The sequence below is a fragment of the Apteryx rowi genome, unplaced genomic scaffold (genome assembly GCF_003343035.1).
Source record: "Apteryx rowi isolate R43461 unplaced genomic scaffold, aptRow1 scaffold_472, whole genome shotgun sequence".
NCBI lineage: Eukaryota > Metazoa > Chordata > Aves > Apterygiformes > Apterygidae > Apteryx > Apteryx rowi.
Genome location: NW_020450730.1, coordinates 205,647 through 224,593, shown reverse-complemented (window position 1 = coordinate 224,593; position 18,947 = coordinate 205,647). Strand labels below are relative to the sequence as shown.

The window sequence follows — 18,947 nt, the reverse complement described above, 5'->3', positions numbered from 1 at the left end:
CCCTGGCGGAGCTGGCGCCGGGCCGGGGCGGCCCGTCGTGCCTCCGCGGTCCGCCACAGCCTTTGCGAGCACTGGCAGCGGGGGGGGCTGCTTAAAATGTGCCTGGACTCGGGAGAAGGCTTGTACCGTGTCTCACACAAGGGGCTGCGTAGGAAACCAAGTGCTGGCAGCGTGCGTGGCTGTGCCGGAGGGGCACGCAGCAGCCATGGGCTAGGAACAGGCCCGGGACGGAAGAAAATTAGATAAAATATGACAGAAACGTCAGAGCTGTGCTGCCAGGCTCCAGAGTATGAACCCGACTTGTCAGCGTATTTATTGAAGAACTGAAAAAGAAGTTAACCGTATGGCTGCAGTATTTTTATATAATACCAAATCATGTGTCCCTCATTATTCAAGATTAGGCTGAGGAATTTCAGTTAGCTGTAGTAAACTAGATGAATGAGCAATACATTATAAATTGAGAGCAATGCGTAAAATGATTAAATATTCCATGGCGGTAAATTATCTATTCAAGAAAGAGATTGGTATATCATTGTGAACAGCTCAGTGAAACCAGCTACTCAATATATAGTTACTCTAAAAGAAAAATGAACAAAATATTGTGCCGTAGAAAGACTGGAATATAATTACTCACTTAAGAAAAGATACTGCATAATGGAAAGCGTATTGAATTTACTTATAATAACTGTTAGCATTTGACATAAATTGGGATCGGGGAGATTTAAAAGACAAAAGGGAAGAGACAAATTACATGAAATAGACATAGCAAATGCTACTGAAAAACTAAATTTGATATACCTACGTAATGTATTTCATAAAACATGAGGAAAGGGACCAACTTCTGGAAAACCAGGGCAACATGGTTACATCATGAGAAATTAACAGCTAGAAACTCTGTAAGGGTGAGTTCATTTTTCTATGGTACTTGGTCACTATGAAAAGCTATTCAATCTTGTCATTATTTTTGTAAATATCGTGTGCTGTTATTTTTTACAGTCATCAAATACACATCATAAGTTTGAACTAATCTTCTAATATTCCAGTATCTGTTTGTTTGTCTTCTAGTTTTTTTGCGAAAGATACAGGAAGAAAAAAGACTGATGCATTGTTTTCCTTAAAACTATGCATCAGCACCTGCATGCTGACTTAGGTATACTGGCAAAACAATTCTCATGACATTATAATTCTCCTATAAGCCATTTTAAAACACCACATAGGGCTGTATGATATAGGGCTTATTAACCACAATACATGCCACGGAAACATGGTAAACATTAAAGCAGACTTTCTAACAGAGTTATTAATTCTTTAAAATAATAATTATTATATAAAACTATGTATATAGAGAGGTAGCAGTGATATGAGAATAAGAAGATGAAGTGTTACAAAGATGTCAAATTATATCATACATTTCCTGGTCAGATGCTTTCTATTACCCCTTCAGGGAAATGGACTTCTGTAGTCCAGCTGTCTGACTTCTCCATGCTCAGTACCATCTTCCTCTCACTAATTATTATAAACATGCTCTGTAGCAGAGCTCTAAAATCGTGGTCATTCTGGTTCCTAAGTAGCCTGGTTAGTGAAATAAGCAGGCAAGCCTCACTTTAATTTAGCCAGCACAAAATTCAGCTGGCATAAAAAACTCCGCCTTGACTGAGATCACTTACTACTCCAGCACATCCTTTGGCTAGAGAGCTCTAAAGGATCCCCAGACCCTGCCTCTTGCTTGTCCTCGCACTCACGGCTCTTGTGGCACTCGCGCGCTCCTCCATGCCCGCAATTCCCTTCTATTCCCTATGCAACTCTGTCACTCTCAGGCAGGACATGAGAGACCCTTCCTTTTATGCTTTCCCCTTTCTCTTCCCTCTGCTGCTTCTGTGGTACTACCTCCAGAAAGCTTAGTTAGCAGCAGCAGCAAAGCTCGGGAGTGGGCATATTCAAAGGAGTATTGCATTATGGCAAAAGTAAATGCTGGGGCGATCTGAGGCGTAAGGTGCGTGCAGAGAGATTTCCCCAGCAGCCATACTCAGATATCCTCTTTCTACAATGACAATATCAGAGGTTATTTGGGCCATAGTTTATTGATGCTTGTATAAGTGTTCAAATGTAAAAGATTTAGTAATGTAAGGTACTAGCTTTTCTTCATGTCAGGAGCTGAGCTGAAGGTAGTTGGGGTTTGAGGAGGAGGCTGAGTGTTTGGTGAATTGAAACAAAATGTTCTTGACGTGAGTGGTACTGCTCAGTTTTCCCCTCAGGCAGGAAGCATTCTACATGCAAGGTGTTGCTGGCAGATCTTTTAAAAAGTGTCTCTTCTGGAATACCCCTGGGTATTCCTGACACATTACGGAAGCATTTTCTGTATCAGGTTGTGCAAGCTAGGTGGATTCCAGCTGGGTTCACATCTGTAAGTGGAGAGTGCAAATAGTGCCTCATTTCCTCCTAAGGAAGTGATCGTTGTAGCTTAATACGCAGTTGCAGTTAAAAAATAGTCCTGTACAAGTTTAGGGGACTCTGTTTTGTGGGAAGTATCACCTTCAGGTAAAGAAGTACATTGCTGTTCTAATGGCTAACAACATTAACAGTTCTTTTGATACTTTATAGTCAAATCATGCTGCATTTCCACAGTGCTCATTATGTATGGATAACTGTTAAGAACATTTTGGTGCATTTGAGAAGTAAGAAACTGTATCAGATATTCTGATCTTAGTGAGTCATCCCTATAGAAAAGTGGTAGTAGAAGGTTTATACATGTTTAATGAAGTTACACAGACATCTTGAATGTATTTGATTATGATGTAATATATAGTTCCTCATAATCAGTTTGTAAAATAATAGCAGCAAAATAGGAAAAATTCTCAAGTGAGGGAGAATGTTTCATACATAGCAGACAGAAGTGATTTGTTATAGATAATTTCACATAAATTATGTCTTCAGAGCACAGTTTTGTACCAGTTTGAAAGGTCATAAAAATTTCCAAAAAATAAGAATAAAAAAGCAAAATGAACCACAAAAACAATAACCAAAAGAACAGTGACAATAAATTAACAGTGTTCTTCTTAATGTATATGTGATTTAAATACCACAGTACTTCAGTAGAAGAGCACTCATCAGACTTAGATTGGGAATTACTTTAGCAGTAATTTATTCCCTTAATCCAAGGCTCGCCATACAATACTCACATTTACAATTCATTCAGGAGTTATGATGAGTAGCTGGAAATATWATGTGGGTATCTATCTGATTACATTTCCATTATAAAATTACATTGAACAATGTGAAAAATAAGGCTTTGTATTATTAGATCATTTTAATATGTCACGGATTTCCTGAACACTGGAACTTTTTTAAAGTGATGAAAAGCATGATTTGTTTAATAAACTCAGAGTAACTTTCTGATGATTTTTAGGGGTATATTTTAGAAATAATAATTTTGGGGGGTCAAAAAACTCCAAAACTATGCAGAATACAGKGAATGATGAGCAAAGTTGTATTTTACAGCTTTACAAAGAAAGTAATATGTATCAGTCTTTATAAACTAAGAAGTACTGTCACTGTCCATATAATGATAAATAAACACACAAGGAAAAATGTATAATAGGTGTTCTTCGGAGAATCTGCCTAGGAACTTACTGGCTTACAGACTGATGAACATCTTTTCCTCTCCGTAAGCAATCTGGTATGATGGAATAGTTTCTCAGCCACCAGATGCCCCATATATTCAGTGGCACAGCAAGAAGGGGAGAGGCAATAAGACAGGAGTATAAATTTTTCCTTTCATGCAAGTGCAATACATAGCCAAGCAGCTAGTAGCAGGAACATACACAAACACACAGACACACACATGCATGCGCACACACATGTATTTAATCTGACCAAAGCTAATTTCCTTGAGAGGATCTCTAATTAGGCAAACCAGTGGCTCCCCGTTAGAGAAGGGATGCTCTCCACTTTCGCATTAGCGACTATGCTGCTTGCTTCAATCCAGAATATTTGGGTGTAGGAGCACAACTCACCGCACAGAAAAAGAAATCTCTCTGCAACTTCTCTTGCATAAGATATCACTGTTAGGAAATGTATGTTGTATCCCAGCTGGAGTCAAGTACCATCTGCATATAGTTCGTGGCTCCCAGCTACATGAAAATAAGCAGCTTGGTAGCCGCTCCAGGCTTAAACACTCTAGCCTTAACATTTATTTTAACTGGAGACTGGGTCCAAATGTGTTCATCCTCTCTCTTTCTCCCTTCACCCTGGCTAGGTACTTAATTATTTGTAACCATYTGGATAGCCAAACCTAGTGTTTGCTGTAACCTTTGCCACTTTTGCTTTTCAAGATGTGGAAATTTGCCCTGTTCCTCCACAGGAGAGGGTCAGTCAGCTCCTCYTCAAGTAATGAAATCCTTCCTGGAGACTTGATTGCTGCCCCTGGATGAAACTGTGCTACAATACTATATTTGTCAGAGTCTGCTTTCGAGGAAGTTGTAAAAGCCATATTTAGGGCTTGTTATCCACCCACTCTTCTGTCGCTTTCAGCAGTAATATTTCATTGTATCATTTTTTTGGAAACATATTCGTCTTTTGAAGTTTTCATTCCCCTGCTGTTTTTGCTTTTGCCACCTAAGATGGGAAAAAATAAACCAGTTCTAACCACTAGTTGTTCCAGTGCAATGGAATTTCATACAATGCCCCAAGACATTTCTTTGCTTATGCAAACACCATGATCTGTGGAGGGGGAAGCCCCTAAATAGCTATTTGTAAGAAAGCTTATCCCATCATATTAGTGACATCCCGTGCTGTGTGATCTGACCCAGTGGTTTCTGCCCTTTGGAGTAGAAGTCATGTGGCTTAATAGTTTACTCCAGAAGTAGGCATCTAAACACAGACCTTTCAGTCTGACAACCTATTCTCTTTTTGTTACCTAACATAAGTACATAGTGCTATAGGCACTTTAATTTTTTAAATTAGGGTTCCTCATGCAATTTAAATCTGCACACATGCCCTGAAATGCTTTGGTACAGCTGAGCAACTCAGTGCCTTGGTCACATATCTAGGTGTGATCCTTGTCCAGGGATGCGATACCTGCCTGTGTTCATGGTTGCTATTGCTAGAGATCCTCAGAATTTGCCACTTCACAAAATGCAGTGACAGTCACAGTTTCTTTTTTTTTTTCACTTCCCACAAAAGTGTTTTAACTGCCAGTCTTTAGGCCAGCTTTGGCATTTGGTCCCCCCCCCCCTTTTTTTTTTTAATGAAATGATATAAAGAAGGCTGCAAATTTCACTGAGCCAGAGAAAGAAAATGATTTGGTAGCCGCTCAGGGCATTTGCCCAAGTTCTGGACCCCAGTCCCGGCTCCTTCTCCTTGGTGTCATGATGTGCTTTCCAAGTGCAAGGACATATTCTCTTTACAGGCTACGTTAACTCTGGCAAGAAGTGTAATTTGATAGCAAAGAGTACCACAGCAGCTTAAGTGTCTCTAAATCTTGACTGCCATGGTCCTGCTTCTCATCTCTGCTTCTGATAATGTATTTCAACTCCCTTTCACGTGCAATCACCAGCACTTTTGTAACCAGGAGCAGTTGAAAACAGTATAACTGTATGTGTATATACACATATCCATGTATGTCTGGGKTTTTTTTGCTGTGTTAATTCTGAACTGAGCCATCTCACCACCCTGCCACACAAGTGCTACTGGCAGTGAAAGAAAGTGCATGAGGAGGCAGGGCAGGGAGCTGGGGAAGGAGAGTGGAGCAGGCTTGTGGCAGCCCTGGTGTAGCCCAGTTCCAGCAACCTGGAGCAACACCTTATGACAGCCCTATACTCAGTACTGCCCAGTTAGCTAGTTTAGCTAGTTTAGCAGTTTGTGGTATTTATGGACTTCACGTAATTCTCTGCATGCATTCGTTAGAGAGCCTAGGTGTCTAACTTAAGACTCAGTATTTTACTGCACAGACTTGCATGCCTGAAAATTTATCTTTAAAGCAGTACACTCTTGGATTTGGGTTGAGTGACGGTTGCGGCTTCTGAATCAGGGTTAAAATGAGTTAGATGAACTTCGTTGTTTTAAACCAGAAATGATAACCTAGGGCAAATCACCTAAAACCACTTAACAGTAAAAGCAGTTATTACAAAGGCATGGCTTACAGGTGTGGCTATTTACAAACACTGGATTACAAACACTGTCAGAAGAGAACTGTAAATGAAAAGTTACTTTCAGTGGATAGTTATGAAACAGAAGCTGGAAAAGTTCCTGTGCATCGATGTTAATTTTGTATATTTTTGAATATACAAAATGGATATACAAATGGATAATTCAAATAGCTCTGCATACTTTTCCAAAAAAAACAAACAGGAGTAATAGTTTATTTGCTTACATTGAATAAATAGAAATGTATTACTAAAACTTAATTATATTTAATATGTTGCTGTTCCTATGCATGTTTATGTATATAAAAATAAGTATCTTATATTAAGATTTTCTAATGAGTACTAGTATTTTTATGGAACTTTCCTAGCTAATCTTCTGTGGGAATAATTTATAAGCAAGGTATTGGTGGAAATTAACATTACTCATTCAAGTTTAAAGCACACCCTCTTGTATTTAATTACCTTTTTGTGTGTAAAAAAAAAAGCATACCGCATATCCAAGGGCACCATCTGCTGACAGGTTCAGGTGCCAAACTACAAACTCTGTCATGGATATTCACATATAGGGAAAAATATTGTACATTCAGGCCCCACATATATTAAACAAAGTATTCATATTAGTTTTGACTTGATTTTAAGGGGACTTCACACCTCGTATTTCTCTAAATTAATTTTGCTTCAGATTCGCTATTTGAATAGTGGGATTTTGATGAGATTCTCTTCCTTCTGCAAGCATTAGTCTGGAGTTCTTTTGCCATTAACTGTTTTTGAAGTGTCCTCAGTGGGACAACAGAGCAATCCAGAGCGTTATTTAGAGAATATTACACAATGGCAAACCAAAACAAAGTGAAAAATTCCTCTACCTTTTTCTCTCATTTTATTTGAATGTATTCTCATCCTAAATTTAGGTGGAAAAGAGAAGATCAAACAACTACAGAAAATCAAGAAAATCAACAATTTGCTGCAAGTCACCATTAAGTAGTTTTTTTTTCCTTTGGGCTGATAACTTTCTTCTATGTCATACAACAAAACAATTTGCAGTGGAAGTAATTTATATTAACTTACTGTAAAAGTGTGCAAGGACAGAAACTGCCAGTGTAATTTTAAATGTTATGAGATTAGCAGAAAGCAGCTTACAGTAAACGACATTCTGCTGGGAACTAGGAAGTCATCAGAACTCAGGCAAGAGTAAGTTAGTGTCACAAAGCTACCCAGAGCTGTAGGTTTACCATTTTATCACAATTTACAGCTGGTATGGGCATCAACAGGTAGTTCCTAAGAATTCACTAAATATCTTTTTACATTATGATTTTTTTTTTATATATAAATATAAGAGAAGAGAACAAGAGCCGGTTCTACAAAAACATCAAAGCCTTCATTTGCACTTTCATGCAATACACAGTTCCTGCTGCCAAAAATTTGGAGGATTTTGAATAAGCTTTTATCCAACACCCTGACTGCTGCCTATCGGAGGGGTGCCTCTAAAACAGATGGCATGTCCCATTATCCTGCTTTGTTTTCACCTGTCTGTCTTGTATTCCAGCTCTTTTGTACATAATTCTGTGGCAGGACAGTGTAGCTAGCTAAAGAAAAGAGCAAAAGAAGCAGAAATTTGTGGGKTTTTTTTGTCATGGCGATATGCTCATTCAAAGCACTTGTATTTCTGTATTTTGCAAAAAAAAAATCTTTTTATGACAAAGAACTTTGAATAAGTTACACTGCAAAGAAAATTAGTTTTAAGTGTATTTATTTTGAAATAAACAGGAATATGGTATCCATAATTTCATATCCTATATTACATAAATTATTATTAAACAAGAGAAAAATACTCTTAAAAACTAATCTGACACTTTCACATTCTATTTTATATTAAGTGACTAGAGGAAATATATAGAAAAATGTTACAACTGTCTCAAGCCAGCCATAAAGCAAAAAGTGCACTGTTGCCAAGGGCAGTGGAACAGCAGAACCATGATGGTGCTTCTGCTTCCTCCAAGGGGAGGGATCCCTGTGAGCGGGCAGTAGTGACTGAGGAGGACGTGGGGGGCCCCTGCCTTCAGTAACTCCCTGTCCTTTCTTCCCTGTCTTTGTCCTTTGGTACTGAGTAGCAAAATGAAGTTTTGTGTACACTGACAAGAAGCAGTGAGACCATTCTGGGGACCATGATGATACACTAAATACCAATTGATTCCCTAACTGATCATACAGGGATCGCAGCATATCCATATACTATTGTGTCAATTCAAGAACCTTTATTCCAAATTTCTGATTTTCCTTATTGTCAGTAGTTTGAGGAGGCTAACCTGGAAATTTGGTAAGTATTTATCATGAAATATTAATTAAAGCCTTCAAAATTAAATCCTTCAAAAGCTTTCTGAATTGGCTTTTTTGTAGATTAAAGCCACAATGAAAAAGATACTCTAAATGGCATGATTTTTTCCAAAATTCACAGGGTGGAATTTCTTAAAGAACAGCATTCTTATCCATTTTATTTTTAAACAGAGATAAATCTTATTATAAATTAAGCATTTCTGAACCTAAGTGTACTTACACAGATGCTATATATCTTTTTCTATTAATATATAATGAAAAATGGTATTTGAGCAACATATGCACCGAATATGGTTTTCAAAAGTTTTCTTACATGTATTTGTGATAATAAAAGATTAAAAAACATTATTTTGAATCTAATAGTTTGGTTCTATTTGAATTGTATGACTACACCAAATATTTACCTTTCTCATAACACTAATTTATTGATATTAATTTTAGTGTGTAGTCAGCTAGAAGTCTTTCAATAGATACAGGATAATTTAATGTCCACTGAACCTTTTCAAGAATGATATAAAAACTATGTGTTCACGTTTGTTTGGGTTTCATTCACATTATATGATCTATCCTGAAAGGGAGTAAGAAAAATGCTGCTGCTGAATTGCAAAGAAAAAGTTTAGAAAATATGAAAAACAAATGTAACGGAGTGCCTTTAGGGTTGTTTCAGTAACATCAAAACCTACAGGGCATGAAAGATTATGGTGGCCACTGATAGTAGTGTCCATAACCTTAGTAAGGTTAACATTTGATTCGTAATATTCAAATATTATTTAGYGAGTGTTGCTCTGTACTACTGCATGCATTCATATTTTGCTTTGCTTTTTTGTTTGACACAAACACAAGGATTTTACTTATCTATTTTTCAGAAACTGCATTCCAGAGTAGCAAATTAGACAATTATAATTTCTGCACAGTGCCATGTCTTACCTCATATAAAAGTGCACTATTCACAAGAAACACATAAAGTCATACTCTACTGGAAATATTTCAGTGAATTTATATGTATGGAAATAAAGTTTATGATAAATATTCCATGGTGTTGTGTTACCTAACATGAATTATAATATTTTGATACTTCCTCTTCAACATATTGCCTATAAGATATCTTAAAATTAATACTTTTAAAAGATAAATTAACAAACATAATAGTAAGACTTACAGAATTTGAACATTATAGTCCATACAGTACCTTTYTTAGGTAAATACCTAGCATTCACATTATAATAGAAGCTTACCCTTTTTAAAAATAACAGCTTTGTTAGCTTCTAAGAGCTTAGTTTATACATTCAACTTGTATATAATTGTTATGCTACATAATGTCTTATCATTCCCAGTTTAGCACAAACTGTTAATAGTGCTCTTCCGAAAGCAGATTCACAGTCTAAGCTGATACAGGCAGTTTCTCTTCATTGCCAAAAGGTGTGCTTACCCAGGTGTAACACTTATTTTTGTTTTCTTTTAAATGACAAACACATCATAAAATAATGCCAAACTGTTCAAAATATGTTCTTAACAAAAACTTCTGCCAATCAGATGATAGTTATTTCATTGCTTAAATAAAATACATACTGAGAAGTGGCTGTAAGAGTTTGTGATCACTGTATTCAGTGGGGAAAAAAATCCTGTGTTATCTACTGCAGCTGGAAGATTCATGATTCACCTGGGTTAGTCTGTTCTTCATTCAGTGTATATAGGAATAAATAGAACCAGTGCCCACAGTCATTCTTTCTTTATCTCAGCATATCACGTCTCCGAAATTGCTTCCATAGATCTCTGACATGTTCACTGGTTACAGTCATCACACAAGAATAATAATCGTTCCAACCATATTTAGGGGTCTCCTGTGAAAAGTGAACAAACATACCATTGGAAAAAGATATTTACTAAATTCTGTAATACTACATTAAATTTTACTCAAATTCATATAAACTGGATAGATGGTTTTATATTAGATCATGAAAAATCAAATACTTCCATGGCTCAGAAGTACTTCTGTAAGATCAGGATTATAAATCTATAGGCAGGTAAGTTTTCAAAATGCATCCCCACTTCACAGCATAGAGTTATCATTCTAGAAATTGCCTATTTATATTAATAGCTACAAGGAAGTATATCCTGTTTATGTACTTCTCTCTGTATCCTTTTGTTTCTTACTTTTTTATGTTCACATTGTATTAAAAAGTTCACCTCTAACACAATAAAAAGCATAAGAAATTCTTCACATACATGAAACTGAGGCATTATTGGCACTAGCTAAAGCCAAATACAATATAGGCAGATGACAGGAAAGCTTTGTACTAGGTTATCTCAATCCTAAATTGCATTTTAGTTCAGTGATGTTCACAAGTGTCCACTGAATGGGGAGGAATACGGCCAACAGCTGGCCGGGGAGATTCACTGTCTGTGGACTCACTAGATCTTCGTATTTCTTCCACTCTTCCTAACTTCACAAGTGTATTTTGATGGTAAATACATTAAAGATGGAGAGGGACTAAATGTAACAGCAGCTGGGGAAAGGAGCTAAGGGAAGAGCAGGAACTGTAATTGCTATAGATAAATCAGAAGGGTTAAAAAGTAATTTTAAATTGTAATCCAACTTAGAAGTGAAATCCAGTATCTGGAAGCAAATGGTACAGTGTTCAGGAGAAAGACTGCTTATTTTTGATTAAACTGAGTGAAGAATAAAAATACTGAGACATGTCAGACAAAAAGGTGTTTGAAGTTCCAGAGATTTCCCTATAGCTTGTATTAAACTCAGCCATTAGAGTGACGCCTATGTTCCATTTATTTTATTATCCATTTTGCATAATCAAAAAGCACAGCGTATTATGCAAAAGTTGTATATATTCAGAAAACAATCTAATCCACAGCACTATATAATGCAGCCTTTACATTAAATACTGGGAACAATACTTATGTGAATACATTATTTAGTTGAGATTTATGGTCAATCTTACTAAAAATGCATTACTTGCAAAATGCATTGCATTATTGAACAAAAGTGTATTCAGCTGATTAATCAGTACTTTAAGATATGCATTTGTTTTTTATTTTATGAAACAGGTTCATATAGTGTTCATGGAAATCAGAGTATTAAAAGAAATGCTGAACTACATTAACTATTCATCTGTTTATTTCTAATGTATGTATTGTTGTTATACGTATTCTCAGTGTACCAAATTTAATAGAACATTTTGTCCTCATACTCTCTGATGTTTTCACATTTTTCTAGAAGATTTTTCTCCCACTCCAGATACATTTTTAAGATGCTAGTCAGTTTTAGGATCAGAAGACTAAGTCTTGTGATTTCKAGTTGCTTTTGTAAGATCAGTAAGGTAAGGTTATCACATGCCACTCACTTTATCTGCCTCAGAGAAGGGGTATGCAGCAGTCATCAACTAGATGGTTTTTTAAAGCTCTCTTAGGATGGATATATTCAACTGTTGTATATTAGGGAAGTAGAAAAATTAAAAGCCTTCAAAATATTAGCTATATGACAAATTTTAATCTCATCTGACTGAATAAAATATTTACAGTAGATAGCAATTTGCTGTTGAAACATGACTAGAAATGAAGTTCTGAATTCATGGTTATCTTGAGTCTTTCTCAAAATGAAATTTCCTCCCCCAATCAGTCCCAAAACATTGTTTTAAGCTATTAACTCTTACTTCCTAAAACCCTTAATGAGAAATATAGAAAATGGACAAAACTCAGAGAATGTAGAAAACATTTTTTTAATGCAAAAATCTTAGTTTTTTCAAGAAATTAGTGGGATAAACATCTTAATAACTAGATTTACAACTCTGATGTATAATATTTACTTTCAATATTTTAGAAGTCAACATAACTGGAATTACAGCCTTAATACTGTATATATTACAGTTACTGAGCATACTAATAATTTAGTGAACAGAACTTTAAAATGGACTTGAATCCCTATCGAAGTTGGCCTCCTGCTTCCTTCTGAAATTACCACTGAGAAGGCTTGGTTAGAAATTTCCTAGGTAACCCGTCCATAAAATATTCCTAGTGTTCTCCTCTCAGCTCTGTTTGGCAGTTCTCTGCTTCAGTATTTTTTCTGTTCTCCCTCCAGCACATGCAAAGAACTCCTACCGACACCAAGGCAAGTGTTCTGCCTTGCAGGAAGAACTGCGGAGAAAGAGAAGCTCTCCAGGAATGCTGTCAGCTGTTTGGACTGCACAGAGTTAGTATGGTTGTTCCTCAAGGACAGATTTTCATTATTTATTATATGGGTATGACATTCTTTATGCTCTGAAGCAAATGTCATTAGTGTAATTTAGAGATATGTAATGTACAGCAGAACCTGTTCATATTTCAGAGTACAGATTCAAAGTATGGTATAACYGGTGATAAGTATGCCTAATATCTTTATCTCTTTCATAAGAGATCTAAGTTTACCACACAAATTATATCAAAGCGCAGATGATGATCTTTACATTTCTATTTGGAACAAAGTAAAATTAAGTGTTATCGTATTGCATCCAACTTTGTGATGTATTTGCAACGGATTTTTTAATTTCGCATAGTTATGTGTTTCTTTGTAGATCAGAGTGAAATTTAACTAATCAATGGAAATACATGCTCAATTTCAACTCTCTAATGACTCAGCCTTTATGCTCCTTTCCATTTAAAAACTACACTACAAAATAATTATTTTTAGAATTATGTAAATTCACTTTCATTCCCCACTACATGGCAAAGACAGAATTAATTCTGTTCTCCTCCATAGTAACTAACTCCAAATCACTTCAGATATGTTTTGGTTAAAGTTTCAGTTTTTATTAACTGACATTTACAACAAACTTTAAGAAATATTTACAACAGATTTAAATAGATATTGCAAATTATATAACATTTTATAAGAAAGGAACTCAAAACAGCTAACAACGGGATATGGCAGTGTAACTCATTACAAGAAACATGGAGCAACTGCTCAAGTGAAGAGCAGGAGCTGACTAATATGCCACTAGGGAAGAGGGTATTTTATACACCTGAGGTTTACACTGCATTCTTCAGTGCACAGGGAACAGATATCTGATATAGCTCTACAAAAGCAAGCTTAGGTACCAGAAGCAGTCTTAACCATAGCATCTGGGAGCTCCCTGTGGGAAAAGGAGCAGGTTAAATTAACCAGCATCAAACTCTATACTACTGTAGTGAGGTTGCTTGTAACCAGGTTAGTGCACAGAGAACTAATCTGGTTTCTCTGTACTGTCCCACAGTGTGTAGTGTAGACATACCGTTATTCATCTTTAAAGAATTTTCTTGACAATGACTTTATATAAAATTAATAAAATCTCCCTTTATAAATCTCCACTGTGTATTGGCTTTTTCAGGTTACTCCATCTCAATGGATGAATGAATGAACTTATGGCCTGAATTCAAACATCTGTCAAGATGTCTAGACACTTAAAACTTGATGCTTTTACCACAGTCTCTCTTTTTGTTACCAAGCTAATTTTAATAGGCTTGATGATTAGATATTGGATTCTTTTGTGTCATTGTATTTTGTTCCTGTTGGTCACATAGCCTCTATTGAAATTATTAGGAAAGTATCATGACTGTACAACATTCTACCAGTTTCTTATTCTATCTTGATGCGTTTACAGTTTATATAATACTTGACATGTAACAACAACGTAGGCGGTGGCAGAATCAGTAGGGACAAAGAAGAGAAAGTACTCCTAAAATAATGTTTTTAAAAAGACATTGGGAAAGAAGCAAGGAAAAGTCAAAAGCCTGAGTTTCAAAGAGTTGAAGTTATATAAAATTAATCTTAAACAATGAATTTCCTCTTATGTGACTGCCATGTTGAATTACTAAAATGTTGTTTTAACTATTTCATTAGTTACATTTCACATTAGTTAGGTGAAGAAACTAGATACTTTGTTTGTAAAGATAAAATTTTCCTTTCTGTTCCTCGCGTACTACACAATGCATAAGTATTTGGGTTTATACTCATAAAGAGGAAGTATAACTTAAGAAATGGGGTTAATGTTTAGCTAATAATTAACCAAAATAATAAAGAAAAAGTCCTACTGATGCTAAGTTTTATATGTAACACAAGAGAATGTGCACAGATCAAACAGAACTCTTGTCCTCTCTCCATGAGGAAAAATATTGGACGCTTCAGCTGCATAATCCTGGATGTTCCCCAAGCAATTCTTTATATTGCATTTTGGAGGACTGGCCTGGTCAAGACGTGATGCTTTTTTGAAAAAAACTGACATGAAGAGTCCCAAAAGCACGGGTTGGGATAAAGAACATGCTCTGCCATGGGAGTGAGCCAGTAGCTGAGATACATCCCCTCTCCCTTCCCTCTCTTGCACAGGGGTCTACAAAAGAAAACCATCAGCAGGACCGGTGAGCTGGTGGGCTACCAGTCTGAGTAATGGTGGAATCCGAGGAAATGGGCCCCACCTCTCATCCCTAACGACTTAGATTTTTCCACTGTGCTGGAAGCAGACATCACCTCAGATAAACAGGACCCCAAAAAATTCTACTTTGTGCTCCTTGCTTCCCTGCCATGCTGTTTCAGGGCTAGGGAAGCATCTCAGTCAGAGCCCCAGAAAGCCCACTGGCCTGCAAGTGGTCAGAGAGGAGTCTGCAAGGAATGGGGAGGATTCAGAAGGTCAGATGCCAATTTTAGGATGTATGGAGGCATCCAAAGATGGTTATTAGACACCAAATCTGAGCTTAATATTGTGCCACAGAGTTCCAGAACTAAAACCAGTGGGGAAACTGTAGCCAAACCCTAATGGCTCGGCAGCACGAGACTAATACACTGGGTCTCCCCACATCAGATCAGAGTTGCTGCGGGGCCAGTTTGTCATGACATCTTGTTCCTCCCCACTAAGAGGTGAAAAATCTGGGACCTACATTAGCTGTTAATAATCTTTGCAGTAACTACTGCAAAGTCTATAAAAATGAACAGGAAAAAAGTGCCAGCAGTAAAGCACTAAATTGCAAAGAAGTAAACTCTTGCTTTACATAAGAAAAGTTTTACATTCTAAATGTTCACTGACTTGTTACTGCCCTGGCCAAAGTGTGATAAAAAGTTTCACGATAGGCTACAGAATAGTCACACTGCAGTTTTCACAGTACAATTGAATTGTAAGAATGAGTATTCATGTGGCAGCTACACAAGAACAGCCATGGTGGTCACATGTGGCCACAGTGCCTATTACTGAGAACTGTTGGTGTGGCATTAATGGTGCCAAAAATGCATTATGGTTTTTAAAAGTGTAACTGTTTAAATCAAAGTAGGATCAAGTTACTAACTGGCTCTTAGGGAGAAAAATCTGCCTTTGCAATCTTGATTGATAAATATTTATTAGCCATAGGTAACTGAGATATTATTGAAAAGTGGTCACAGAACAGACGGACAGAAAACAGCAACAGAAACTATGAAATAATACTTCTCTGTGTTCCAAACATAGCACAAAATAGCAGCTGGCTTACAAAACAGTGACAGCATGAGTTACTTATTGCCAACTCCAGAATGAAATTCTATCGCTTCAGTCAAAAACACAACACGACATTTTGAGCTGCTACATTGGTTACAATCAGATAATCTCTTCCTGAATTTTGAAATGGGAAACAAAGCAATGACGGTTTAACACTCAGCCATTCCTGCAAGCATGCCAGCACACTCAGACTGAGCAGCTAACACATACCGTGATTTATCTGCTATAGAGTTCCTTCCTCACGCAGGATCTGAAAGTAGTGTACCTCTGTATAGGTTTGTAGCCCTGTGGAGCAGAAGATGGAGAAGTGCGCAGATGCAGACAACATGTGAAGGCAGCCAGAGGTAAGCAAAAGACAACAGTATCATGAAAATACAAAAAAATGGGTTTAAGTGACAAATAGCTAGTAGATACAGTATAGTACGTGCTAGCTAAAATGTTTATCATTTAGTCATTAAGTTCCAAATATTTCAGTTTAAAAATGGAATTTATAAAGGAAAGGGGATCTACTTATGTATTTTTTTAAAATTAAAAAAAGTGGAAATAACTATTTTAACCCAAACAGCAAGCAAAAAAGCTTTTCATGTCTGCACATTTTAATAAGCTAATGGCAATACCCTGACTGACCACGTGATGGCAGCTCAATATACCAGTTTATTTCAAAATACTAAAAAAAGAAAAAAGTTTTCAGATCATAATACTGTAATTCCAGAAAGAGAGAAATATCATTTGATAAACTCTTTAAGACATTTGATTTTTTCAAAAACAAACCTGAAATATATGTTAAAATGAATATTTATTAAATTCCAATAAGAGGTAGGACCTGACCTTCCTCAACTTTATAAATTTATAGCTAAGCTTTTAAATAGGACAAAGCTGGCATGCACTGACCTTTCAGAATTCCAGTTTCATCAGACTTGTATAACTCTTTGTTTTAGTCAACTATATGACTACATAAAGCCCTTTTCTAAAATACATGGTCCTAGTAGCAAGGTATGTAATAACCCCAAGATTCTTCTTGGCAAACATTTTAGTAAAACAACTTTTATAAAAATTGAATTCCTAAAGTATAAGGTGTTAATTGTAAACTCATACTTCAAATTACAGGTCTGTTCTAAACTATTCTGTTTAGATGTTTTTAGATTGATAATCAAGGACTGCATTGACTCTGGCAGATATTAACTAAAATACTTTGCCTTACAATCAGGCATTTACACTTCATGAACAGGTTAAAATTTGGCAAGACAAAAACTTACATGTGGACCACAAAATACTGCATGAGCAGAAACTATAATCTTCTACTGGTATAATAGAACTGACAAAATCTTAATATGGATTCAATACACATTTATTAACATAGAAAAGGTTAGTAATATGTTAGTTTTAATTTAGTACAAGACAATGTTTGAGCCCACCATAGTGTAGTAGCAAAAGGGTAAATTTTTACTTGCTCTGGCCACACTAAATACTGTATAACTTTTAAAGTTCAGATTTATTGGAAAAAATTTGTACTGTCAATTGAGACCAAAGTCTTTTGCAGTTTCCATCATTAGTAACACTTTCTGCTAATTAGTTCTGGGCAGCAAATTTTTACATATTGTATGTTTTGTCCTTTTCATTCTCAGACATGATGGGGGGAGATACTAAACTACAAAGGAGGATTTTTGCAGAATTTTTATTACACAGACCACTACCCATTCCTGGAGAAATCAGTTTTTTGTGACACTTATGAAAACTTAGTGGACATGATAATTAGTAAGTTTGATATTGTATTTGTCTTACAATAATATTCCTCAGTGAAAACAATATATTTTTATGAATAATATAACAAGTCTGGATGTAGGCTTGTCTGAAAAAAAAGAAAAAGAAAGGTATTTTTGGTCACTGTATTACAGGACCAAATCATGATCACCTCACCCACTCCAGGAGCACTCTCATTAACATTAGACATAACATTTGTGAAAGAAGGTGCTATTCTTACAAACACCCTAGTCTATTCTTTGTAGTTCTCATATAGTCTCTTAATACAGTGCATTAGGATATTTTAAAGTGGCCTAGGCAAAAGAGATACATGCATAAGGCTAAATAGTGCTGCATGATATAGATTCTTAAGGATTATATGTGATTTCTGTCATGCATTTTGTGAAATAGAAACATGTAATACATATTTACAAGAATTGCTTAGTAAGCAGACTGTGTTCTGGTTAAACTAACATACATTGCACACTTACAATTAGTAAACAATTAAAACATACAGCTGAACATCTTGAAATGGTTATGAAACAATCATCATTTCCACAGCATAATAAAGGGATTTGAGGACCAACAAGGAAATAAGTTTGTCACAAATACAGTGGTTGTTATCCACATTTTTACACTAGATCAAAATATTACAAAAATAACGAGTAACCTATTAGACTCAACACCACTTCACAGAAAGTCTTTTTAAAATAAAATCTAAAATCAGTTTTATACACTCCCATACTGTGAATCAATAACTAGCTTAGAAATCAATAACTAGCTTAGAAAATCAGTTAACCAGTTAACACCAGTCAGTAGTGAAGTTCACAAACATATTCTTCTTTATTTCTATAATCCACTTTCCACAGTTAAAAAATAAAAATTTGCTACTACTAAATTTTTCTATGCTACTATAAAATTTTTCCATACTCCAGCGAACCGGACGAGGGCAGTAAGCTCCACACCTTCACCCAAAAGGCCAAGTTCTAAGCACAATTCCTATGCTTGTTCCCTAGGAAAATTTCTGCAAGTAATTTTCTGTCCTCTGGCTTCTTGTAATTTAATATGCTAGATACAGGGCTACAAAGCAACTTTGACCCAGAATATAGTCTTGTTCAGCACAACTTTACTAATTCTTTATTTGAAAGATAAAGTTACCTTCTGCTGCAACTCTTTCCAACAGTCATTATCAATACCTGATATTTTAAATAATGTTTTAGAAGAGCTGGTGGTTGACCTTTAACTA

The 18,947-nt window shown here is 36.0% G+C and overlaps 1 protein-coding gene across 4 annotated transcripts in view; it reads right to left on the bottom strand.

Moving 5' to 3' along the window:
- Positions 1-7,899: 7,899 nt before the first annotated feature.
- Positions 7,900-18,947, bottom strand: part of MICU3 (mitochondrial calcium uptake family member 3) — a 45,295-nt gene continuing 34,247 nt past the window's right edge. For 3 of the 4 annotated variants that reach the window (XM_026078176.1, XM_026078177.1, XM_026078178.1), the window contains one exon: positions 7,900-10,315. In XM_026078176.1, coding sequence (XP_025933961.1) covers positions 10,205-10,315 — 111 coding nt within the window. In that variant the 3' untranslated portion in view covers positions 7,900-10,204. Of the gene's footprint in view, positions 10,316-16,171; positions 16,247-18,947 lie in introns of all 4 variants that reach the window. The other variant, XM_026078179.1, reaches the window with a different exon arrangement.